This window comes from Lynx rufus, unplaced genomic scaffold (assembly GCF_022079265.1).
Source record: "Lynx rufus isolate CCGP_SWC_20201006 ecotype Redwood Valley unplaced genomic scaffold, mLynRuf1.p SCAF_5, whole genome shotgun sequence".
NCBI lineage: Eukaryota > Metazoa > Chordata > Mammalia > Carnivora > Felidae > Lynx > Lynx rufus.
The window spans coordinates 146,499,604-146,525,550 of record NW_025814867.1 but is presented as its reverse complement, the minus strand read 5'-3'; the positions used below and the strand labels follow the sequence as shown (position 1 = coordinate 146,525,550).

The 25,947-nt window shown below is 53.1% G+C and overlaps 1 protein-coding gene across 4 annotated transcripts in view; it reads right to left on the bottom strand.

Moving 5' to 3' along the window:
* Positions 1-23,601: 23,601 nt before the first annotated feature.
* EVA1C (eva-1 homolog C) overlaps positions 23,602-25,947 on the bottom strand; it is a 76,398-nt gene continuing 74,052 nt past the window's right edge. For all 4 annotated transcript variants that reach the window (XM_047100248.1, XM_047100250.1, XM_047100251.1 and 1 more), the window contains one exon: positions 23,602-23,978. In XM_047100248.1, coding sequence (XP_046956204.1) covers positions 23,602-23,978 — 377 coding nt within the window. The remainder of the gene's footprint in view (positions 23,979-25,947) is intronic.

The following is a 25,947-nucleotide window of genomic DNA, read 5'->3' as shown; positions in this document are numbered from 1 at the left end:
TAACTGGTCTCACCTGATGAGAGGTGGGCCGGGACTCTGATGTTGTCAAGGCTCCTCCGCGATTGGCAGGATTAGCTGGATTTCAGGGAAACGGGGACCGGGAGGGACTCCATCGTACCAGGCCCTCATCCCTGACGTGACGAAACACCGTGGATGCCTCTGGAGTTGGCCAGGAGACAGATGCAGTCTGATTTTTTGTTTTCCTTTAAGTAGCCCCCTTCATGGCTCCAAACTCAGGCTTCTCTGAGGGAGGCAGAAACCGCCTCTGGGCGCTTTGCTTGTATACGTTTCCCCCGCAGAGAGTGTCCAGATGCCAGCACCAGCCGCACGCGTGTCTCCTAGTTGCTCCTGGGCCCGTGGCCTTGCCCTTCGTTCTTACAGGTCAGCAGAAGGACCACGACCAAGCCTGTGACTTGTCTCCAAACAGCGATTCTTTCCTTTCTTTCAGTAAAAGAGCAGTAGTTAATTCCGGAAGCTGGACTCCGTGCGGAGACTAAATCGCCACATTCCCCACCCTTCGTTGTAGTTGGGGGGTAGCCACGTGATCAAACCCCGGACAAAGAAATTAAAAAGAAAGGATGGGAGTAACACGGGGACACACGTCTTTTAAAGTGGCTTCTTCCTCCGGACACCTGGGTGGCTCGGCCGGTGTCCAGCTCAGGTCATGATCTCAAGGTCTGTGAATTTGAGCCCCTCTTCGGACTCTCTGCTGACAGTGCAGAGTTGGTTTCTGAGTCACTGTCTCCCTCTCTCTCTGCCCCTCCCCCACTCGTTCTCCCCCCCCCCCACCCCTCAAATAAAAAATGAACATAAAAATAAAGTGACTTCTTCCTCTTCTCCTTTCTCCTTTCTGACACCTGGAACACAGACGTAATGGCTGGACTCCAGCAGTCACGTTGGACTATGAGATGACCCTGGGAAAGAAAGCCACATGTGGCGGAGCCACAAGATAGAAGGAGCCTGGGTCTGTGCCATCATGGGCCACCGTCCCACTCGGGACGGTCTGTGTGTGTTCTTCTGTTCTGGGCTCAGTCACTATTTTCAGGACTCGGTCACTTGCAGGTGAACCCAGGCTAACCGGTGTAGCAATACAACCCATCTCACGCTCCTGTCACTGCCCTTATGCCCATTTCCGCAATGCTTCTCAACGTAACGAAGCGAAACCCAAATTACCGGTGATAAGGTTGCCTCGTGCTGCGGACGATCAAGACGGACTGAGCCGACACACTGCGCCAGGATGTTGGCGGACTGAAGAGAGCCCTCCTGGCAGAGGAAAACGGGAATGCTCCCAAACGTCTTCCTGAGTTCCACTCTTAGAGGAAGTGAGCGAGATGCTATGGCACTGGACCGTCACATTGACAAATGTGGGAATCACTTCCTGTTCCTGAAGCAACATCTCATCTGGTGGCCTTCACGTCTTCCTCTGCTGAGTATGTTCTGCTGGCAGTTTTGAAATGATCAGTTACCACTGCGAGCGACGTTCAACCATCTGACCCCGAGAGAGGGACAAACAAGGAGGGGCTGATCACTGGCCAGTTACTTTTGCGGGGGAGGTTGGGGAAGGAATTTCTGAATCAAAAGTAAAGTCTGTTAAACTCTGGAGGTGGGGCCGTTGAGCAGCGCCCCTTATGCGACCCACTTGGGTCTGGTTAGGTGTCTTCGGTCGTCTCTTGTGATGGTGGCAGGCAGGGGAGCGCGGGTGAAGACCAGGGGCTCGTGTTCCCATCCTGACACAACCACCTGGCAGCTGTGAAATCCGAGGGAGTTCATTTATCCTTGTGTGCCTCAGTTTCCTCGTCTGCAAAATGGGCATGATGATAGTACTTTATTTCACAACGTTGTTGTGTGGATGAAGCGAAATACGTCTTAGGTAGCGTGGCCCAGAGAAAGAGTTCCAGAAGCTCTGGTTATTATTCACAGCTTCCGGAGACCTGATTTGAGGATAGTAAAACCCTCTGGAGGCCAAGTGACAACTGAGTTTTCCTGGATTGGGCATATCATGGCCTCAGTCTCAAGTCCTGAGTCTGGCTGGGGTCTCAGCGTACTTGCCACAAGGTCAAATTTCAATAGAAAGTTGTCGAGGGGCGCCTGGGTGGCTCAGTCGGTTGGGCGTCCGACTTCGGCTCAGGTCATGATCTCATGGTTCACGAGTTCGAGCCCCAGGCAGGGCTCTGTGCTGACAACTCAGAGCCTGGAGCCCGCTTCGGATTCTGTGTCTCCCTCTCTCTCTGCCCCTCCCCTGCTCACACTCTGTCTCTGTCTCTCTCAAAAATAAATGCACATTAAAAAAATTTTTTTTAATAAAAAATAAAATAAAAACAACATTCCGGCTTAGCACAGTGGGGAGAACCCCAGCCTCAAGGTCACGGGGAGAGGGCTGGACGCCCCTGGTGCCTGAGTTCTTCCCTCGAACACCAGTGTCAAGCCTCCTCTCGCCGGGTCTCCAGCCCTCCCCCCACGCTGCCCGCTTCCGAGCTCAGAGTTCACCGAGAAAGCAGAAGATCCTCTGGGCCCAGAGATGCTGCGTGTGCTGCCCCCCCATCCCTTCACCATCCCTCCCCCCTCCCCCCGTTTCAGGGAAAAGCCACCCAGGCTCCAGCCAAGGCCGTTCACATGATTCTGTCCCCTGCAAGGACACAGCTCTGGCATTTCCAGCCCTCCCCTTCCACAGCGTCACTTTTCTTACGGTGTCGTCCCATTCATAAATACACATGCAGTAGTGGCCGCCGTCGTTTCACATTTATTTTATTAAAACTTTTTAATGTTTATTTTTGAGAGAGAGAGAGACAGAGACAGAGTGCAGGCAGGGGAGGAGCAGAGAGAGGGAGGGAGACACAGAATCCGAAACAGGCTCCAGGCTCTGAGCTGTCAGCACAGAGCCCGACGCGGGGCTCGAACCGATGAACCGTGAGACCTTGACCTGAGACGAAGTCCGACGCTTAACCGACTAAATCACGCAATGTGCCCCGGTAGTCCCCATCTTAAAACAAATCCTCTCCATCCACATAACAACCCGGTTCTCGTCAGGATTTATTTACTTATTTATTTTCCCTTCCTCAACTGAAATTGAAAGTTTAAAATTGACAAATCATGTTTAAAGAACTCGCCGATCTATGATTTTGTTCTGATCATTCCTTTGCATCCGACAGCCTATGAACAATACCGTATCCAAGGACACATGGTTTTTAGGAACACGCGGCTCTTTCAACCTTAGGAGAGATATTAACGTGACACAGTCAGCGCCTTGGTAGTTCAAAGGGAAAAAAGCTTATTATTTCCACAAATACTACAATGGTGTTTTACAAATCAATACCCATTCTTCTTTTTTAAATTTTTTAAAGTTTATTTATTTTGAGAAAGAGAGAGAGTGCAAGCAGGGGAGGGGCAGAGAGAGAGAGAGAAAGAGAGAGAGAGAGAGAGAATCCCAAGCAGGCTCCGCACCGTCAGTCCAAAGCCCCACGTAGGGCTGGATCCTACGAACTGTGAGCTGAGCCGAAGCCAAGAGCCGGATGCTTAACTGACGGAGCCCCCCCCCCCCCGGCTCGGTCCCCCCCCTTGACGCCTATTCTCGATAAAAGAAACAAAAACAGCTCTTGGTAACCCATGAAACGAGGGATACCTTCTCAACACGGTATAGAATAGAGAGCAGCTAATGTCATGCTTAACGCTGTATATGTGAACAACACTCCCCAAAGCGTGTCCTCAGAAAAATGGATCTGGTGCTTCATACAGAAAGTAATATCATGGTGTAGGAGTTAGGGTAATGTAACGTACCCCAACGTTTCAGAAGCTTATCACAGTAGGAATGTGTTTCTCCCTCACGTAACAGTCCTCCATGGATGTTTCCAGTAGGTGGGCAGGATTTCTCCGTCTGGCGATTCAGGGACTCAGGCTTCTTCCATCACGGGGGCTCTAGCATTGCCCAGGACCTTGGAATTGGCTTCCAGCTGGTGTGCAGGAAAAGACAGACTACAGGATCTAGAGCATCTCAATTACTCTGTGGCGCGCCTCGCTTCCGTTCACACTCTGCAGGCCTGAGCTAGGCTCAGGAGGTCACTTGTCCGCAGAATTTCGCGCGAGACCCCCCGGGGAGGAAGACGGGCAATCCTGTTCGTGGTGGCAGGAGGGCATGTTAGGACCCCCGGGATGGGGGACGTCCTGCTAAAAATCTCCCACATTTTAAAACATGGCATATCCTTTGACCTCCTAAACTCACTTGTAGCAACTTGCACCGCAGTTATGTTCGCGAACGTGTAGATTTACACGGTAAGGCTGGATGCATCTCACGATGACGTCCCGTGGCCGCTGATTCAAACGACCGCAAACTTGCTGACTTCAACAACAGAAATTTATTATCTCGAAGTTCTGGAGGCCAGAAGGCCAAAATCAGTATCACCGGGATCGAATCAAGGTGTCGGTGGGGCCGTGCTCCCTCTGAAGGCTCTGGAGAGATTCCTTCCTTGCCTCCTCCAGCCTCTGGCGGCTGCGGGGACGCCCCCGTCCCCGCCTTCAGCTTCACATTCTGGTCTCCACGTGCGTCTTCTCTTCTACATGTGTCGGACCTCCCTCTGCCTCTCTAAGCACATTTGTAATCTTCTCAGATTAGCTTCTTCCACTTAGTAATGCGTATTAGCGTTGCCTCCGTGTTTTTTCATGACTTGACGGCTCATTTCCTTTTAACCCCGAATAATATTCCATTGTCTGGATGGACCACAGTCCATTTATCCACTTAGCTACTGAAGGACTTGTTTGCTTCCACGTTTTGGGAATTATGCAGAAAGCTGCACACATCCGTGTGCAGGTTCGCCTGGGGAGGTGAGTTTTCAACCCGTCTGGGTAAATACCAAGAAGCCCGATTGCTGGGTCGTGTGGGAAGATCGTCCGGGCCAATTCCTACCCACCACGTTCACCCTCCCAATGCCTCCCCGTGTCCCTACACAACCAGCACCCCGGCGCCCATGTGATTAGTCTGTTTCTCACTGGTGCTCATGCACGTGGCACGTTCCCACCGTGTCTCCACCCAGGGTGGGAGGGGGCACAGCCTCCATTCCAGCAGGACAGACTCAGGCAGTGAAATGCGGGGCTGAGGGCAGCTGGGGGGCCCCGAGTCAACCGCTGACAGACTCGCCCAAGTGTTTGGTTTCTGAATTGTGTAAGGATGAATTCTGTAAGTAGTTTTTGAGTTGCGGTAAAATACACATAACGTAAAACTTACCGTCTTAACCATTTCTTTTTTATTGTTTTTTTTTTTTAAAGTGTTTTTACTTATTTTTGAGACAGAGAGAGACAGAGCATGAGCAGGGAGGGAGTGAGACACAGAATCAGAGGCAGGCTCCAGGCTCCGAGCCGTCAGCCCAGAGACCGACGCGGGGCTCGAACTCACGGACCGCGAGATCGTGACCTGAGCTGAAGTCGGATGCTTAACCGACTGAGCCACCCAGGTGCCCCGATCTTAGCCATTTCTAAGCACACACTTCAGCCCTGTTAAGTGTATTGAGATTGACAAGTGGAATCACTTGTCTTCTGTGACTGGTCTATTTCACTCAGCGGAATGTCCTCAAGGGTCATCCGTGTTGCAGCACGTGTCAGGATTCCCTTCCTTTTTAGGGCCGAATCATATTCCATCATGGCGTGTACCACATTTTGTTCATCCATTTGCCTGTCGACGGGCACCTGGGTTACTGCCAGCCTTTGGCTGTTGTGAATCATGCTACTAAGTCAATATTTATATTTTTATATGTAAGAATTACACATCCCAGCACATCCTATTAGATGCTTTCCTCTATGCACAAATATGTTACTTCCACTGTTTTTTTAGACCTTACAATACAGGATTTGATTTTATTTATTTTTAATTTTTTAATGCTTATTTATTTTTGAGAGAGAGACAGAGCACAAGCAGGGGAGGGGCAGAGAGCAGACACAGAATCAGAAGCAGGTTCCAGGCTCTGAGCTGTCAGCACAGAGCCCGACGTGGGGCTCGAACTCGTGAACCAGGAGGTCATGACCTGAGCCACAGTCGGACACTTAACCCACTGAGCCGCCCAGGTGCCCAGAATACAGGATTTTAAAAAGACATTATTTGTGATCTCCTCCATGTCAGGTCTCTCTTCCTTGCCCCTGGGGGGCTATGCAGAGCAGGGGGGGGGGTGATGGGGTGTGGCCTTGGGGATGGTGGGCAGGCTCTGGCACTGACCACGAGGGAACCATTCTGGGGGCACAAGGTGAGATGAGCTGGGTTTTGTTCAGGGAAACACCCAGGTGGCAGGGAAGGCACGTGAGCGAGGGTCTGGCCAGGATGCAAGTCAAGGTTCCCTTCCATCTTCTGCCTCCCTCGCTGTTTTCCTTTGCGTCAAAGAAGACAAATTTCTCAGGGAGCCTGGGGGGGAGGCTCCGTCAGGCGTCCAACTTCGGCTCAGGTCATGATCTCGTGGTTCATGAGTTCAAGCCCCATGTCGGGCTCTGTGCTGACAGCTCAGAGCCTGGCGCCTGCTTCGGATTCTGTCTCCCTCTCTCTCTGCCCCTCCCCAGCTCATACACTGTCCCTCTCTCTCTCAAAAATAAATTAAAAATTTTTTTAATTAAAAAAAAAAAGACAGACAAATTTCCTTTGAACTCCGTGTGCACGAAGCACCTGTCTGGTGAACAGAAAGAGTGAGCAGAGAAAGGAAAACATTCCATCTTTTCCACCAAAGAAGCCAGACTTTTCAACAAGCACGGAGGGGGGCGGGCAGGGGTGCACCTGTCGGGGCTGAAACGGCCCTCAGGTAACGCTGGGGCTGGCTACTGTTTGCTGAACGCTATGACATCTGGGCCCGTGAGCTCAGATGAGCACCTCTGCCTTCCCGACCTCATTCACTTCTTGCCACGGCCCTTCTGCAGTGCTCCCACGGTGATGGCCACCTTCTGGAAGCCCAGAGGTGACACCCAACGTTCATACAGCTACCAAGCGGCAGAGACGGGATTTGCACCCCGGGGTCACCCAAAGCCAGCGCTCCCCCCCCAGCTGAGCGAGAAGAGCCACGAGGGATCAGATGGAACCCCAGTTTGGCTGCCCAGCCTGTGACGTCCTCAACAGACCCCGAGGAGCCCCCTGGCTCTAGGACCACCACCTTCTTCTTTTTTCTGGGGTCACATTCCTGGGAGCACTGAATACGTCAAGCTGACATTTGGTGGTTCAGCCATCCAAGAGGAGAAAAGGGCATTATCTGAGACTCAAAAGGTGTATTTTATACTCACACGCTTGACTTTCAAGACCCTGAATGAATTTTGCTGAAATAAATAGTCACCTTTGGGCGTAAGCCAAGTATGTGAAGTTCTAGGCTCCAGAGCTTTTTTCTCTTTCTTTCTTTTAAAAAGAATATTAAAAGTGACTGAAAAGAGGGATTTAGAAATGAATGGCTATTTTTCAACATGTCTTATAAAATGAAAAGGAGCAAATGCTATAATATGTCTCGGGGACACGGATTTAGGGAGAGCGAGATTTAGAGCCTGGTGGGATTTCTATCCTCGCCGGCCTCGGTGTTCAATGCTGCGCAGTCAGAAGAGGTGGAAACTCAGGTGACCCCCCCCATCCCGGTTGCCAGCCGGCACCCCGATTCTAGCACCGAGGGTCCTGCCCGGCGGAAAACGCCTCGGTCCTTAGCAAGGAAGTGGGGTGGTAGGTCTCCCTCATATCTGCAGTAAAGAGATAGGAGAGGTGCTCCTACAACCCGGCCCAGGTGACCCGATGTCCCTGTCAATTTGATGTCACAGCGCATAGGCATCAAGGACGGTACGTAACACGGGTCGCAGGGATTTTAGAAGGCTCCGGAAATAACGCCTTATGTCCCGGTCTGGTTCTAGCTAACTGAGAATCACCTGTCACCTTCAGGACTGATAGAGCAGAGAGTGGGGACCGGGACAGAGCTGCGTGACAACAAAGGTTTAGATCAACCCCAGAGCTAGACACAGGTGGCCGTGGACAGCCACAGGCCTCTCACTAGACTGTAAACTGCTGGAAGGCAGGGACTCTGCCTTCGTCATGTTAATATGCCTAGTGCTGGCCTGCTTCCTGATACAACGAGCCCCTAACTGGGGACAACTGTCATGGGGACAGTTGTACTGGGGACAACTGTCATGGTGGAGGTGCAAAGACACATGTGCGTGTGCATGCCTGGGGGGAGAAAGAGAGAGAGATGTCAGGAGGCGAGGCCCGGGCTCGACACAATCAGCCTTCACTGTACTCCCCGCCCCCCCCCAACCCCTGTCTGCAATGACAACAAACGCCTTTGTGGAATCCTTCCCCAGGGGACAGCTACCTTGGAGACCGCCCAGCCCCCACCTTCCCCCACCCCCCGTGCCAGCTCCAGGGACCCGTGGATCAGTGGGGGTCCCGAGAGCTCACAGACACAAGCTGATGTGGCTGGGTAGCTACCAGAACATTCTTCACTGACTCTGCTGCCCTGGTCTAGTTGAGAGCTGAATTCCGAGGTCCCTCTGTGGACCTCGCTTCCTCCGGGCGGCTCCGCAGCCATCGGAGGTGGAGGTCCTCCCGGGAAATCTTCCCAAGAGTCCACTGGAGCCAAATCGCCACGTGACAAGCCCACGAGGTGGTGGCTGCGTTCACGGAGCCTGTCTCCTCCGCTGCCGGACTCCCTCCAGACAGCTCCGTGCCAGCTTAAACATTCAGGGATTTTGTAAGCCGGTTGTTAAACACGGCCGCTGCGAAACATCAAATCATAGGAGCTAACTATTAGATAGATTAGCTTAGACACAAAGGTAGTGACTTCTCAAAACTTATCACTTCCTGATTATTTCACTTCCTGTTACTATTACCCATGAAGTCATTTACACCTGCTGAGCCTGGGAGGCGGGACACTATAATGGGGTGTTATGGGGCGTCTCTTCCCAGCTCCGAGACACTGATGTCACACTGGCCGCTTGCGTTGGCCATAGAAGGAGTATTCACACCACAGAAATCGACAAATACTATGTTTATTTTTGAGAGAGAGACAAGAGCGCGAGCAGGGGAGGGGCAGAGAGAGAGGGAGTCACAGAATGCGAAGCAGGCTCCAGGCTCTGAGCTGTCAGCACCGAGCCCGACGTGGGGCTCAAACTCACAAACCACGAGATCATGGCCTGAGCCGAAGTCGGACGCTCACCCGACGGAGCCACCCAGGAGCCCCCATGAGTACTATAAATCAGGACTTTTTCTCCCCCGATTACTGGTAGTTCATATTTACCAGCACCACCGTGCCCCCCCACCACACCCCCCCCCCACCAGCCCAGCGTGGTGGCTGACACAGAACAGGGCTCAACTGTCCACCCGTGGTGAGTAAACTGCCTAGAATGATCCCACGTGGCACATGCCGCCTGCTTCCTGCCGGGATTCTTGGGACTGGTCGATGCCTCGGCTACTTCGGTTCCCGGGAGCTGCTGTGGAATCGATCTGTATCAGCCTCCTGTGCTGCTATAACAAATGAACACAAACTGGATGGCTTAACACAGCATAAATTCATTCTGCCACTGACCTAGGGGCCAGAAGTCCGAAATCAGGTGCCGGCAGGGCCATGCTCCCTCCGAAGTCTGACGGGGTGGATCCTTCCTTGCCTCTTGGCTGTTTCTTGGCTTGTAACTGCAGCGTTCAATGTCTGCCTCTGTCTTCCTGTGGCCTTTGTCCCTCTGAGTGCTTCTGTGTGCCTTCTCCTCTTCTTATACGGACACCAATCCCTGGATTTAGAGCCCACCCTCATCCAGTACGACCGCACCTCAACTGATTGCATCCGCAAGGCCCCATTTCCAAATGAGGTCACGTTCTGAGGTTCCGGGGGGCCTTTTCTCCCACCCCCACCCAGGTACACTCTCTCTCCCAGTAAGCATTCTCTGAGCACACTCGCACCTTCTAGGGATGGCCTGCTCCGTGTGGCCTCCCAGGAGCTAGAGTTCAGCCTTATCCCAACAACTACAGCCACCGCCCAGTGCTCACTTACGTGCCGGACCAGCCTCAGGGCTCGCTCTGAGAGGCGTTCCACAAACACCGTGGACACGGAAAGACACACGTTAACTTCTCCCAACCTGCTGCGATCACAACATCTCATCGCTGTGGAGCACTTAGCACATGTCACGGCCGTGGTCTGTGCCAAAAGATGCCATTTCTATGCTCTCCTTCGGTCCTTATTTCAAGCTGACGAGAAAGTCAGAAAGATGCACGCTCTCATATCCACTAACTTTTGCTTGGAGTTTCAGTGGTTTGTGGACTTCTGGAAGAGGATCACTGGTCTCCTAAGAGTTCGTAAACCCCAGGATAAGAAGTTCAGGAAAGGAACACATCCCATTAAGCTGGCGGCACGAACACGCAGCCACAGATGGCTGGAGACACAGATGCTCGGGACGGGGCCTCAAGAGATCCAGGCATCACATAGAGGAGCCTGTCAGTCTGCAGGAACTGGGGGGAGGGCCCTGGGCAGGCAGGACAGGGAGGGAAAACAAGGCTAAGGCCAGGGTAAGACCCAGGGTGCAGAATTTAAGGAGCTGTTCACTCCCTCTGAGGGTAACCCCCCTCCCGGCCTTGAAGGAGGATCCCAGCAAAACCCTAGTAGTGCAAAGTGGGCACCGGGCAGGGATGAGTCCCCAGGCACTGTGACAGTGGGGCCCCCACGGGAAGCTGATGGCATAGTCACTTTGGGACACTTCAGAAGGGCTTATTTACAAAGGAGTGAAGAGCAGAGAGGGGACCTCGGGGCACAGCGCGCTGCCTGGGCTTTACCAACGGGAGCCGGTACCGGGCCTGACAGATGAACATGACTGACGGGCCCAGAAGGAAAGTGAGGCTCAGAGGCGGCTGCCTTGACGGGGGCAGGGGCCCGTGGTGGGGGGCCACGGTCAGTCAAGGTGACCTGGTGGGGAGAATTAACACCTGACCTCCCTCTCCTTCCCCTCCCCCATCTCCTGTTGGGGGCCCCCACTCCCTGAGCCCAACAGGAAGTCAGAGGGCAGGGGAGACGGCTGATGATGGCCTGGGTACACGGCAGGGTAGAGGAGCCTGGAGGAGAACAGAGAACAATGGGTTGGGGCAAAACGAAGCGATCCCGTACACAGCAAACCCAAACCAGATGTGGGAGTTGGGTTCTGAGAGATGAGCAGGTAGTTGATGGGGCCCAGGGAGCCCAGGCCGAGCGAGCCCCAGGCCCTCAGCCGCCTCCCAGAGGAAGCTCTTGTAAAGAATGCAGATTCCTCGGGGCGCCTGGGTGGCGCAGTCGGTTAAGCGTCCGACTTCAGCTCAGGTCACGATCTCACCGTTCATGAGTTCGAGCCCCGCATCGGGCTCTGTGCTGACGGCTCGGAGCCTGGAGCCTGCTTCGGATTCTGTGTCTCCCTCTCTCTCTACCCCTCCCCTGCTCACGCTTTCTCTCTTTCTCTCTCAAAAGTAAATAAACATTAAAAAAAAATTTTTTTTTTTTTTTAAAGAATGTGAATTCCTGGGCCCTGAACCCTGATTCGGATTCAGTGACTCGTGGAGTGATGGCATCTGTCCTGCTAGACCCCTTGAACCGGCATCGTTGAGCCTTGAGCAGGGGCTACAGATGGCCTCTGCCGAGGGCCAGGCCTGGTCCCTGGGCTCTGGGGGTCCTTGGCCTGGGAAAGGCAGGGGGTGGGAAGCCAAAGAGATACTGATGGCTCAGCCTCACACCTCCGGAGACCCCAGACCCTCCCCCAAGCCTTTATCTCCTTCCCCTCTTCTCTGTCACCCTCGAGGGGCTGTGCATGCAAGGTGACCCACAGTGGGTGGCCTCGGGGCCTGCACACCGGACTGGGGAGAAGCTGAGGTGGGGTATGGGCGGAGGGTGCCGCGGATGGGGAGGGCCACACTGGGGAGCCACTTCCGAGTGGCTGTGCACAGGAGTATTTGGGGGACACAAGGACCCTGCCTGTCTCCATTCCCGGGCTGGCATCTGGTCCACTGCCCAGGGCTGGCCCGCCTGGCCCATGACAGCCTTCCACAGTCCTATCCCCTGGCTTCGCTATGACCTTTGCAGCCCGTGGGGGACCCGGGGCCACTCCTTCCCTTCTGGGTGTGTCTCTGCAGGACAGCGTATGGGGAGCGAGCCCCCAGATGGGCCACCGGGGTCCGGGACCAGCTGACCCTGGGCCAGCTCTCCTCCAGAAGAAGGGCATGGCTTTGAGGTCTCAGCCACTCCTGGCTTGAACCCGCACCGGAGCCCAACTCAGGGCTGGCCACGGAAGTGCCGGGCTGCCCTCGAATGCACCAGGGGCAGACGGCCAACCCTTCCTAAGTTGACCTGACGCGAAACAAAAGCCAAGCGCTGCGAGTGAGGGGACCAGCTCCCCGGATGACATCCCGAGGCCCCAGTGTGAAAAGACCCTGGGCCACTCGGCTTGCTGGGCTGCTGGCAGAGCCGGGGTCCCACCTCCACTCCCCAGGCCGCCTCCCCTGGCTGCGGGCGAATCTCCAGCTCTAATCCCACTGTACTGCCGGCCCCGGCCCCGTCCTGCCAGGATCGGGAGTAATTAGTGCTGTCGTGCTGGGCTTGTAGAAGGGCGGGCTGTCCCCAGGGGCACCTGCAGCAAGAGTGTGGACTCCGTGACACGACGGCCACCTTCTTCGGGAGGAAATCCACCCCCCGGGACCAGAACCTCAGGACTCTGACCTCTGTGCGAGCCGGGCCTTCCCTCCTGCGGAAGGGTGGAGGGTCAGAGCGGGTGGTGGGCCAGGCTCCCTTAACCAATGCCCAGGGCTTTCCACAGTGCCCCGCACAAAGTGCCACTCCCTGGAGATCTGTAGAATGAATTGACAGAAGGCTGGACGGACACAGCCTCAGACAAAGGAAGAAGGAAAGAAAGAGGCCACCCCTGTCCCGGGTCTGGGAGAGCAGAGGGAACAAACGACACCTGCTGTGGAGCGGGGAGGTGGTCACGGAATCTGGGAAGGCGGGTGCTTCCTGATCCAAGGTTGGTCATGACGAAACCTCTTGTTGGCATAAACTGACGCGAAGCGCCCTTCGATCCCAAGGCCGAGAGGTGAGAGGTGGTCATGGAGGGGATACAGAGGTGGGGTGCAGGGGGATGATTTATCCACACCAGTCAGGGGCACACCACTTCTTTACCACCGAGACCCTTCCTATTACTTTCCCCTCTTGTCCGCCGACCCCCACGTCTTGAAGGTGTTGGTTTGTCAAACAGGGTTAGGAATGATCTATTTATTTGCAATTTTCTTTTTTTTATTCATTGAAGACACCTGCAACTCTTTGATCGCCTTTCTTACCAATATGAGATGATGAAGCTACTTCTCGCCCAAAGCCAAGTCACGTGATATCTTCATTAACCATTGTGGCCGGATGGTGGGTCCATGCATGGTTTCCATGACACTATCTGGAAATGGTTCCAGATCATCCACGGACAACTCCCTTCCGAGCAAGCAGCCGTATTCTTGGTCTTTTCCGTCTCTCTCTTTGCTAGGCTCCTCAGGACTCACCGTGTGAGAAACACTGTAAATGCTTCGTCATCTTACTGTTGGCAAGAACTCCCCATTTAAAAACTTCCCATTCACCTTCTATCCCTTTTGTCTTTGACCATGGCCTTTGCTTCTTTGAAGACCCACTTTCCTTCCCTGACTTCTGCTGAATTTCACCAGCTCCCCACTGACAGCTGCTTCCCGATCACCCTAAGAGGCATGCGTAGGCAGTGTCTCCACTTTACAGATGGGGAAACTGAGGGCCGGTGAGGTCAATAAATTGCCCGAGGTCCATAGCTGCTGAGTGGCGGTGGTGGAATTTGAACTCCGGGTTCTGCTTCCCGACTGGCAGACTTTGAGGAGCTTCGGCGGTGATACAACCGACCTCTGCCCTGGATTTTCCTTCTGGTTCTATTTACTCCCCCTCTTTGGGGAAAGAATAAGCCAAGTGTGAGCCAATTTAAGATTATTACATGTTGGTTTGATTGTGTAAAAGGAAGATGATGAACCGCCTTTCCTGGACACAACACCGCTTCCAAGGCCGGCACGGCTATGTCACAAGGTCTGTCCTTGAGGCTGGTGCGTGCATCCCTGGTCCCATGCCACGTCAAGGAGGTGGTGGCTCTTTGGGGGGATCGACGGGATGGAGCACGGATACATGAACTGTGTCGTCCACTGTAAGTATGTGAGGCCCCTCACAGAGAAGGACAGACGCGGGGTCTGAAGAGAAAGGTGGGCCAGGGGCTGTGCCCTCCCCCCACCTCACCCCACACTATGCAGCCACATGTCTGTACCCACAGAAAAAGTTGGTTTTTTTATCTTTTTTTTTAACGTTTATTTATTTTTGAGACAGAGAGAGACAGAGCATGAACGGGGGAAGGTCAGAGAGAGGGAGACACAGAATCTGAAACAGGCTCCAGGCTCTGAGCTGTCAGCACAGAGCCCGACGCGGGGCTCGAACTCATGGACCATGAGATCATGACCAGAGCCGAAGTCGGCCGCTTAACCGACTGAGGCACCCAGGCGCCCCAAGAAAAAGTTTTATTTTGAGTCTTTTTCCTTTACCTGAACGGAATCACGACGCACGTATTATTTTACGATTTGCACTTCTCCCTTAATAACAGGACTTCCAGAATTTTTCAGGTCAGTACATGGAGATCTATCGACTTCACTTGAAAACACGATACAAGGCGTCTCTATTATTATTACTATTATTTTTTCCAGAAGAGCTGGAATTCTTCCCAAGACATCTTCGATAAGAACAGAAGTTTTCCTCGTGCGCTAACGGAGGGGTGTAGGCAAGACGGATGTCACCGGAGCCTCCGTGGAGACAAGCCTGGCCTGTTCCTGAGACGCCCCCCTCCACTGACAGCACATGCCTCGCTCTCCCAGGGTCCGGAGGCTTTCCAGCCAGAGGTCAGGTTCTAAGGAAGGAAGTTCGGGAGCTCAGAGCTGGGAGGCAGCTCACTGGGTCTGCACATTCTTCACAGATTAGTAACACATTCTCCTCCAGTTCATTGTTAGCCAATTGGGAGCGCTTTCCTTTTGCTCCCTTAGTGAGGTAATGTCACGATTTTACACATGCCTTTAATTGCAGCTCCCTCCCTTCCTCAGAAACTAATCGAGCATTTTCCAGGTCAGATTGCTGTTTAGTCATCTGGACACGAGGCCCTTTCCTCTTGCCTTAATCTTTCCCAGGCTGGAGTCTGTCTTTGAAACAATAGGAAATGACAAGGTCTATTTTTCTTTTCTTGAAAGGACTCAATCCATGGAGTCATGAGTTGGAACGGAGAAAGTAGGGGGAATGAATATGTACCCCCCAATCGGAAGTGACCAGCTTTCCTCTCTTTGTTCTGCCCGGTGCCGCGGGCTCAGCTCACGATATCCCAGAGAGTTTGCTTAAAAGCAGGAAGGCGGCATTTTCACCTCAAGATAAATTCCCAGTTGGATTTTCTGTTGGCCCAGTCTGAAATGCAATCAGGCTGTGAGCAAATCTCGAAGCAAAGGCTGGGAACCTTTCAAAGACAGGCTTTGCCAGACTAACTTGTTGGGCCCTGGATGAGATTGATTACAGCTTAAAGCACCCACGTGAGTGAGTCGCTAGAATAGCTTCCTGAGCGTGATGATTTTAATTTCTCCAACAGACTTAAGCTGTAATCTGGTACTTTCCAAGATACTAAGTAATTGGATAGTGAGCGGTAAAATCGGGAGCGATTACTATTCCAAGAGTCGGAAGGCCAAGGTTTGAGGCCAGGCCCTGCTGGCCGAGGGTAGAAGAGGTGAGTCCCTTACCTGCTCTGGGGGGTGGAAGGATGTTGCCCAGAGAGGGTGATTCCATACTTACTGCCAGGGGTCAGACAAGTCCCATGGCCCGGAGCACTGACCCGCCTCCTGATGTCCTGCACCATTGTCCTGTTTTCCCATGGTGCACCCCACCCCCCTCTGGCTCTTCCCCATCCCTAAACATGCCCTTCCCACTCCCGCCTCCTGGTCTATCACTGCTACTCATTTCTGCACATCAGGTTTCCACACCTTGATTCACCTTTTACAATTCTGCTCATTCTGGGGCGCCTGGGTGGCTCAGTCGGTTGAGTGTCTGACTTCAGCTCGGGTCAGGATCTCAGCGTTCATGAGTTCGAGTCCCACGTGGGGCTGGCTGCTGTCAGCACAAAGCCTGCTTCGGATCCTCTGTCTCCCTCTCTGCCGGCCCCTCCCCTGCTCTCTCTCTCTCTAAAATAAATAAACATTAAAAAAAAAAATACTGTCAGGGGCGCCTGGGTGGCTCAGTCGGTTGAGCATCGACTTTCAGCTCAGGTCATGATCTCGAGCTTTGTGGGTTTGGGCCCCGCGTCGGGCTCTGTGCTGACAGCTGGGAGCCTGGAGCCTGCTTCGCATTCTCTGTCTCCTCTCTCTCTCTCTCTCCTCCCCTGCTCTCTCTCTCAAAAATAAACAAACTTTGAAAACAAAACTTTAAAAATTAAAATAAAATTTTATTAAATAAATGAATAAATACAGTTCTGCTCATTCCTTGAGGACCAGGCTGAACGCCTCCCCCATTCTTTCTGTGCTCCGGGCCGCCTGGTTTGACCATATACTGTCATTCCCACAGCCTGCCTTGTGAAACCAGAACATCCAAAGGATAAAAAGGAAGGGCCGGCTCTGCGCCCGGGTTCAGGGGCCACGTGAGATACTGAAGGAGAAGAGGGGGAGGAGGGAGGGAAGGGGGCTCGGTCGTGGTGACCCAGCAGAGCGGCCTGGGGACGGGGGACAGGCTCCCGGGGTGCGAAAGGCCTGGCCCGAGGTTCTCTGGACTGTTCCCGGGGGTGCCGACTGTCTCTGGATCAGGAGGAAGGACAAGTGGCCAGGGCAGGGCAGGTGGATAGGCCTCCCATGGCTCTGCAGTGGGTCGGAGCCCACTAAAGTTGGGGTGCAGCTGTGGCTGTGGGCCCTTGCACTCACTGAGGTGCACCAGGGAGACAGAGACTGGAGAGCAGGGACACTTGGGGGCATCCCCTTGAAGGAGAGCCGAGGTGGGGTACATGCACCTGGGTCCCACATTTCTGTGCCTGGGATTTCACCTGATCCCACCCCTGGTTGGCGAGGCCCCGGGGCGCATACCCACTCCATTCACTGTAGTGAGTTGGGCTCACGCCTGTGCGTCTAAAATTTTTTAAATTTAGTATTTATTTTGAGAGCGAGACAGATCACGAGCAGGGAGGAGCCGAGAGAAAGGGAGACGCGGAATCCGAAGCAGGCTCCAGGCCCTGAGCGGTCAGTACCTCATGAGCCGTGAGACCATGACCTGAGCCGAAGTCGGACACTCGACCGACGGAGCCACGCAGGTGCCCCTACGTGTCTGATTTAACCCACTAGCCCAGCGTCGCTCAGCAAAACCGTCCACACTAGGAGAGTAGCCACCGGCCACGTGGCTGGTGAACCCTTGCCATGTGACCGGTGTGACTGAAATCTAACGTTGAAATTGCGTCAACTGATTTAAATTTAGGTTTAGATAACCACGTGTGGCACTGGACAGCACAGCCTTGGGTTGTCCATGTCGGCGATTAGACGTCGTCTCATTCATTCCCTGGAGAGCCCGCACAGCGCCCCACAGAGGGGGTGCCCGTGGATTTGAAATTCCTGAAAAGGAGGTAGTGACCTCGGGTTATTAGCCAGCTTCCTGAGTTCTCCCTTATGTGGTTGGTGTTATCATGGCCCTTTCTTGCCTTATTTCCAACTATAGGCCAGCATGGCTCCCAGTTGACAAGGCATTTGGAATGAGTATTTGTTTAGGATTTAATCTCCCGGGCTCCCGTCCAGTCTTGGGATGGACTTTGGCCAGCTCTGGTCAGGCTTACAATGGGCTGCTTAAAAAAAAAAAAAAAAAAAAAAGACCACAGTTCCGGGTTCGTAACTACCCCCCCCAGAACTGGGCATAGCCTTTTAAGTCCATGCGGGGGAGACTCCACAATGGACTCGGCTGAAGAATCCAAGGAAAGTCCGACCTTGACACTTTCCCCTGAGCCCTGCAGACAGTTGCCCGTCCTCTACGAAGTCTTCCGGGCAGCAGGGCAGAAGCGGGGCTGCCTCGTCCCCTCCCTCAGCTTGTTCTTGCTTTGCCCTTGAATTCTGTCAGATCTCCTGTAGAAGGGACATTGGCCTTGGCCACGCTGGATGCTGCCCCTCAGGGGGGAGGAATAACCGATGATAAAAACTTGCCTTCCCTGTTGTTCGTACTGGATGCGAAGCACCACGACCCTCAACACCACCAGGAGGGACGTATCGTTATTATGCCCATTTTACAGATGGGGAAACGGAGACGCAGGGAGATCAACCCGAGATCAAACTGGGACCGAGTCAGAGTAGAAGCTGGGAGGCAACGGGGCAGTGAAGGGAGCCTGAGTCGGGGACAGAGCCACGTTCGCTGTGGTTGGCCTCCGTGTCTCAGTGTCTGGGGTGGGGGCAGGGAGCAGGGTGAAAGGAGGGCTCCCTCCCAAGACTTACCAGACACGAGGCTGACTCTTTCCTGGCACCACTCGACGGTGGGAGGGGTACCTGATGATCCTTTGGGTCTGGCCTCCACTGAGGTTTCGAGCGACGTTGTGCCAGCAATGTGGGCCGACAGGGACCGGCACACGCCCCCCCTCCCAGGTCCACAGCCCCTCACCCCGGGGGGCAGGTCAGTTTCCTGAGATGGGGACCCTTGCATGAGTGATTTCCTGAAGGAGTGCTCTCAGGAGGAATTCGTGTAAGAAAATGGCTCCGTTCAGAATGATCGTGTCCCCCCCCCCGCCAAGATTCACGTGCGGAAATCCTAACCCTCAGATACCCTGGTATTAGGAGGTGAGGCGTCTGGGTGGTGATCGGGCCATGAGGACAGAGCGCCCGTAAGTGGGACTAGCGCCCTTATGAAAGAGGCTGCACAGAGCCCTGCCCCGTCCCTTCTACCACATGAGAAGGTGCGGGCAGGGAACCGGGACGAGGGCCCTCCCCCGACTGTGCTGACTCCCAGAGCCTGGGCCGCAGCCTCTAGAACTTCGAGAAATAGGTTCGTGTTGTTTACAAGCTGCCCAGTCTGGGGCCCGTTGTGGTAGCAGTCTGGGAGGACCAAAACAAAGAGGATGGGAGCCGGTTCTCTGCAGAAAAGGGCAGCCGGGGGCCGTCGGGGGGCACCCCCTCCCCTCCCCCGGTCCGGGGATCCGGGCATCACCCGCTCCACATCTGTGGAAGCTTCTGGGTCCCCGGGGGTGTGCCGCTCCTCCCCGAGGCGGCCGCGGATGCTCGGCGTCTACGAGGCCCCAGCGGCCCCCGCCAACGTCCAGCCCCGGGACTGCAGAAGGGCCGACTTTTCCAGCGGGCAGCTCGCGTCTGGCGAGGCGGTGTTTGCAGCAGGGTCCTGAGGTGCTGACCGGGGCAAACCTCCCACCGAGGGCTGGCTTCTTCTCGCAGGACTTCCGGGACCCCACCGCTCGTAAACAGAGGGGTGTCTGTTGCCCAGAGACGCACAAAGCGGAGGAGCAGCCGCGTGGGCCCCGCGCTCCCCGGGGAGCCTTCCACCCGGGAGCTTCCTCCGGCCGCCACGCTCCAGCGGCAGCCCTTCATCCGAATCTGGTTCGGTCCTCTCCCTCCTGGGCTTCGTGCCCGTGCAAACACATTCTCAGCAGGACCCCTCGGGCTCTGTGCATGAGAAGAACGTGGCATTCTTCTTTGAGGCTCAGAAAATGCAAATAAACAGCTCACTACGTTCGCGGGGGCCAAACAAGGGCCCTCGCCCGTGGCGGGCCTGTCCTCCGTGTGGCCTCCTCGGGGTCCTGGGAGGGGTGTGCAAGTGCGTGGGGCTTGGGGGTTGGGGATGGCTCAGAGAAGGGAAGACCACTGTGGGACACTCCACAAAAGCTTTACGACGGAGGTCCATGTGGGCCAGACTCTTTCTCCAACTGGTAAAGGGAAGACCTCCAGCTGCCATGTTCCCTTCAGCCCCAGAAAGACAGCAGAGGGACAGTATTTATGCTCATGGATGTGCCGCTTGGGAGCTAGATATGGAGACAATGGGGACAGGCGGCTCCAGGAGCCGGGACAATACCCAAGTGCTCCTTGCTGGGCTCCCAGAAATGAAAGGACAAGCCTTCTCTTTGATTAGAACGGAATCCTCAGGAAAAAGTTAGACAATGGAGCCGTGTGTTCATGTCACTGTCTGCCATGACCCAGAAGAAATTTCTCTCTCATGACAGGTTTAAAACATGGCATCTCCGGCCCCGCCAACCTCTCCCGGGACCCCGCATTACGGAGGACTCAGTTACCTGGAGGTCCTGAGGCGTTTCAGCCTCTGCCCAAACCACCCCAACCAAACTTGTCCGTATAGACACCTCTCTCAACCGATCCCTACCCTCCCACCTTCTCAGGGGTCAGAGTAAGGGAAGTTCATTCTGAAATTGGCAGGAGGACGGGGTGAAAGAGGGGATGTCACTCTGACTCATCTTCAGCGCCCCCCCCTTCCCTCTGTTGAGTGGAAAACATAGAATTTCTCAACAAACCTGCAGTCGCCATTTTGGGCGACGGCACTGTTGTTAAAATACCGCGTGTTAAAATACACGAATGTTGGGGCGCCTGGGTGGCGCAGTCGGTTAAGCGCCTGACTTCAGCCAGGTCACGATCTCGCGGTCCGTGAGTTCGAGCCCTGCGTCAGGCTCTGGGCTGATGGCTCAGAGCCTGGAGGCTGTTTCCGATTCTGTGTCTCCCTCTCTCTCTGCCCCTCCCCCGTTCATGCTCTGTCTCTCTCTGTCCCAAAAATAAAGAAACGTTGAAAAAAAAAATTTAAATAAAAAAAAAATACACGAATGTTTACAGCAGCATAACTCACAGTAGCCAAAGGTGGAAACAACCCGGGTGTCCACCAACAGATGAATGAGTGAGCAGAATGTGTTCTACCCATGCAATGGGATAGTACTCGTCCACAAAAAAGGAACGAAGTCCTAACACGTGTTACGACACGGTGGAACCAGAAGACGTTACGCTAAACGAAAGAAGCCAGGCACGAAAAGACTACCCACGGTGTGATTCCATTTATAGGAACTGTCCAGATGGCACCTTGATCTTGGACTCCAACCGTCCCAAGCTGTGAGAAATAAATCTCGACTGTTCCTAAGCCACTCAGTCTGTGGCATTTTTGTCGTAGCAGCTCAAATGAACTAAGACAAATTGAATGACACAAAAACAAACAAACAGGACTGCAGACCCCTTCTCAAGGCAGGATGCTGGGCCGGTTGATGAGAGACTCCACACCCACCCTTTCCTGCACGCCTCGGATGGGCCCTTCACTCTCAGGTCCTGGGTGGGGGGTGGGGTGGGGGGACTGAGAGAAAAATGCCTTCTCCGTATCCAGCATTGTTTGAGTCCCTGAGGGAACAGCCAGTTATTCCCGATCACCTCACAACTAAGTCCCCTCCATCCCGTTCTGCCATGTGAACTGGGCCCCCATACTTAACCTGTCAGCCTTCCGCTTCCTCAACTACATGTGCCTGCTTGCCGGGTTGGTGGCAGAAAGCTTGTCCATCCACAGCAGACATGCGAGATGGATATAACACCATCATTTTTGTACCCTAGGTACCACTGGAACAAAAAAGAAAAAAAAAATGGGGGGCGCCTGGGTGGTTGAGTCAGTTGAGCATCCTATTCTTGATTTTGGCTCGGGTCATGACCCTAGGGGAAGTGGGATCGAACCCTGCCTCGGGCTCCATGCTGGGTGTGGAGCCTGCTTGGGATCTTTGCTCTCTCTCCTTCTGCTCCTCTCCCCCTGTTCACACACACACACTCTCTCTCTCAAATAAGTAATAAATAAATAAATAAATAAATAATAAAATCTTATTCTACTCCATAGCTATAAGCCTCCTGTCCAGCAGGGGGAGCTGTCTAAAGGAACCTCTCACCAGTTCTCCCATTAGGAATCGGTTTCCTTACCTTTTTTTTTTTTTCTTCCGCTCCCCTGCAATGATTTGAAAGGTAACTCCCCGCCTTGATCGTTGCCCAAAGGACTGTTGGGTAATCTGGATGATCCGTTTGAGCACTAGAAGCTGTGCACTTTTCCATTCTGAATCAGGAGTGGGCAAACTTTTTCTCTAAAGGGCAGGAGAGCAGGGGCGCCTGGGTGGCTCAGTCGGTTACGCGTCAGACTTTGGCTCAGGTCATGATCTGGCGGTCCATGGGTTCTGAGCCCCACGTGGGGACTCTGTGCTGACAGCTCAGAGCCTGGAGCCTGCCTGGGATCCTGTTGTTTTCCTCTCTCTCTGTCCCTCCACCGTTCAGTCTCTCTCTCTCTCTCTCTCTCCCCGCGTCTCTCAAAAATAAATAAACATCAAAACAAAATAAAGGGCAAGAGAGTAAATATTTTAGGTCTTGTGGCCCACACATTATTTACAAAATCAGGTAAATGTTTGCTACCTGTTTTTGTACACCTGTGAGCTAAGAAAGGTTTTTACATTTTAAAGTGATTTAAAAAAAAAAGAATATGTGACATGTGAAAATGAAATCAAATTCAAAATTTCAGCGTCTGTAAATAAAGTTTTATTGGGACACAGCTACATTCACTCATTATGTACTAGCTATGTATAGCTACCTGTGAGCTACAATGGCAGAGTTGAGCAGTCATGGCATGACCCACATGCCTAAAATATTATCTTGCCCTTTAAGAAAAATTTTGCTGAGCGGCACCTGGGTGGCTCAGTCGGTTGAGTGTCTGACTTCGGCTCAGGTCACGATCTCGCGGTCCATGGGTGCGAGCCCCATGCCGGGTTCTGTGCTGACAGCTCAGAGCCTGGAACCTGCTTCGGATTCTGTGTCTCCCCCCCCACCCCTCCCCCCCCCCCCGCACCTCCCCTGCTTGCACTCTCAGAAATAAGTAAACATTTAAAATTTAAAAAAAAAAAAAGAAAAGAAAAATGTTGCTGATTTCTGTTCTAAACAAATAATTTTAGTGATTAAAATCCGCCATAGTGGATGGATCCAAGCTTGCTGTCCTGTATATCAGTACAATTTTTTTTTTTTTTGATACAAGGAATCTCCTGTTTACTCATTTGTAAAAGGGATGATAGCCCTACCTCATGAGGTTGTTGTGAGGAATTAATGACTTAACGTATGAAAAGCAGCTACAACAGAGCCTGGAATTATAAGCACGCAATAAATGTGCATTCTGTGTTAATGTATAAAAACGAATTTAAGGGGCGCCTGGGTGGCTCAGTCGGTGAGCGTCCCACTTCGGCTCAGGTCACGATCTCACGGTTCGTGAGTTCGAGCCCCGCGTCGGGCTCTGTGCTGACAGCTCGGAGCCTGGAGCCTGCTTCGGATTCTGTGTCTCCCTCTCTCTCTGCCCCTCCCCTGCTCATGCTCTCTCTCTGTGTCTCAAAAATAAATAAACATTAAAAAAATTTTTTTTTCCAAGAATTTAAATAAATAAAGAGAACAAAGACTTCCCTCCTAGTTTATTTTGAATGTGCTGTAAACAGTTGGAAAGGTCCCTTTAACAGCTTCTCGCTTCACCGGTATTGGATGACATAACAAATACTCCTTCATGGAAGGTACGAGTGAAATAGAACCGGAGGGGCATTTTGGATCCTTCCCTCTTCAGAAAGTGTGATCGCATAAGATGTGTCTCTTTTTCAGTAGAACTGGCTCATGTTTCTCGGGAGTGAGGTGTCCAAACCACTGTTCATCCATATTTCCTGGATGATTTGCTCCCTGCGCTCAATCCTTTCGGCCAGCTCTGCAGCTTCTATGGAACTGTAGACAGGATACGCAGTCCTACAAAACCCAGACGGTTCCCCTGGAAAATCAGAGTCTGAAGAGTCCTCCTCCCCCTCTTCATCCTCACTGTCTTCCTCAGCCTTGTCACTTCCTGGCACGAGGTGCTCCTTCACCAGCTGCAGCTCCCGGAAGTCCTTGGTGCAGGACACCCTGATGACCAGGGCGCACAATGTGAGTGCAAGACCGATGCAGACACTGGACACGAACAGCAGGGCTGCTCTCTCTGGGTGGGCTGTGGGGGGGGGGGTGGGAAAGGACAAGTCAGGAGCTGGCCAGGACTGTCAGCCTTCACCAATCCACAGAAACAGACGTCTGCCCAAACCAACAGCTCACGCAGGACGCCAATCCTGAGCAGCATCTTTTTCTTTAAATATTTTTTTTAATGTTTATTGATGTTTGAGAGGGGGAGAAACAGAGCACGAGCGGGGTAAGGGCAGAGAGAGAGAGGCAGGCACAGAATCCGAAGCAGGCTCCAGGCTCCGAGCTGTCATCAAAGAGCCCGACTCGGGGCTCGAACTCCCGAACCACGAGGTCACGACCTGAGCCGGAGTCAGAGGCTTAAGCGACTGAGCCACCCAGGTGCCCCTTGAACAGCATCTTTGAAACCAGCCTCACCTAACTGGTCGTACACTCCCGTTGGTTTAAAACAAGAAAAGGTTTTGAGCCTGCATGGTCGATCCATATAGGTACACGAGAGGACACACAGCAGAGCGACTCAGAAGCTGGACCCCCCCCCCCTCCGAGTGCAAACTACGATCTGCCACTTATTAGCTGCGTGACTGTTGGCTGGTTACATAACCCCTCTGTGCCTCAGTTTCGTCATATGTAAAATAGGGCTAATAGCACCTTCCTGCCAAAGAGTGCATTCCTGTAACACTCTCAGAACATTCACTGACACATAGCGCTCGAGAAACTGTTCACTAGTATTAGTGGTAGCAGCGAATTTTGAAAAATTAATTTATATATAAAGTATACGTACATGAATGTACTACGAATACAGTAGATGCTAGCAAAGCTTGATGTCTTTTAGATTAAAAAATAAATGTACGCAGAAGTTTCTAGTAGTTCTTCCCACATCCAAATGATTGCGTAAGAATAACAGAAACAATGCTAATTTGCACCACGTATTCTGGCCTAAGTCCCGACATAAGGTGAATCCTTACCTTACCCCTGCGCGGAAAGGGCCGTTTTTGTCCCCATTTTGTAGTTATGTATCCCTTGAGGTCCTAGCACTCCCGCTTTGGGAAATAACGATGCAGCAAACTCCCTCAAAACAGAAATCAGGCGCTGGCAGACTTTCTCCTTCAAGGGCAGATAGTGAGGATCTCAGCCTTTGTGGGCCGTGTGTGCTGCCTTTGTGCACAAAGGCAGCCCCAGACCTACAGGGGTGGCTACTAAAACTGGATTTACAAAACCAGCCCGAGGGCCACAGTTTGCTGACCCCTGAAACAAAGGCTCAAGCTGAGCCAGCAAAGGGAAGCCACCGCCTGTGGACAACTGGCCTCTGTAGGCTTAGCCAGACCTGGATTCGGGATCTCGGGCTGTGAGCTCCTTGTGGGGTGGGCACTTGGAACCCCTGGCATTTGCTCAGTGCATCTCAGTGATCCTTCTCTAGGCACAGCACCCCCCCCCCCGCCGCCGCCCCCCCCATTTACCACGCGGAAGTATCATGAATGACTATTGCCTTTGCTGCCTCTGTCCTTCCCCAGAGGTCCAGACTGGTGTCAAAACTCCAGGGTTGTTAAGTTTCCTATATCATCAAGGGATCTAGCCCACTGGTCTGATGGGAAGAGATCTAACTAAGGAGGACGCATCCCCTGGAAACTCGAAACCTCTCCGTTCGGCTTCCTTCACTTGCAGCTCAAGTCGCGGGTGCAGCTCCTGGACCCAGATATGTTGTTCTTTGTTGCCATCACCCCTACTAGTAAAATCTGATCGCTCTCCTTACGATACGGAAGTCTTAACGCCAATCGATCCAGCTCAGGGAAGGACAGCTGGGTGTGTTCTTAAGTGCTATTAATAGTAATATATTTTTCCTGAGGGTCAAGGCATTTTGAAGATTTGGTCAAACACAGCCATGCATCCTTTGCGAGAAAAGAAAAGGCTATTTTCGTTTCTGGGAGTGGAGGTAGAATGGGGATTGGGCTGCCATTTGGGACAAAGTCATTAAACAACAACACACAGAATGATGGAAAGACCAG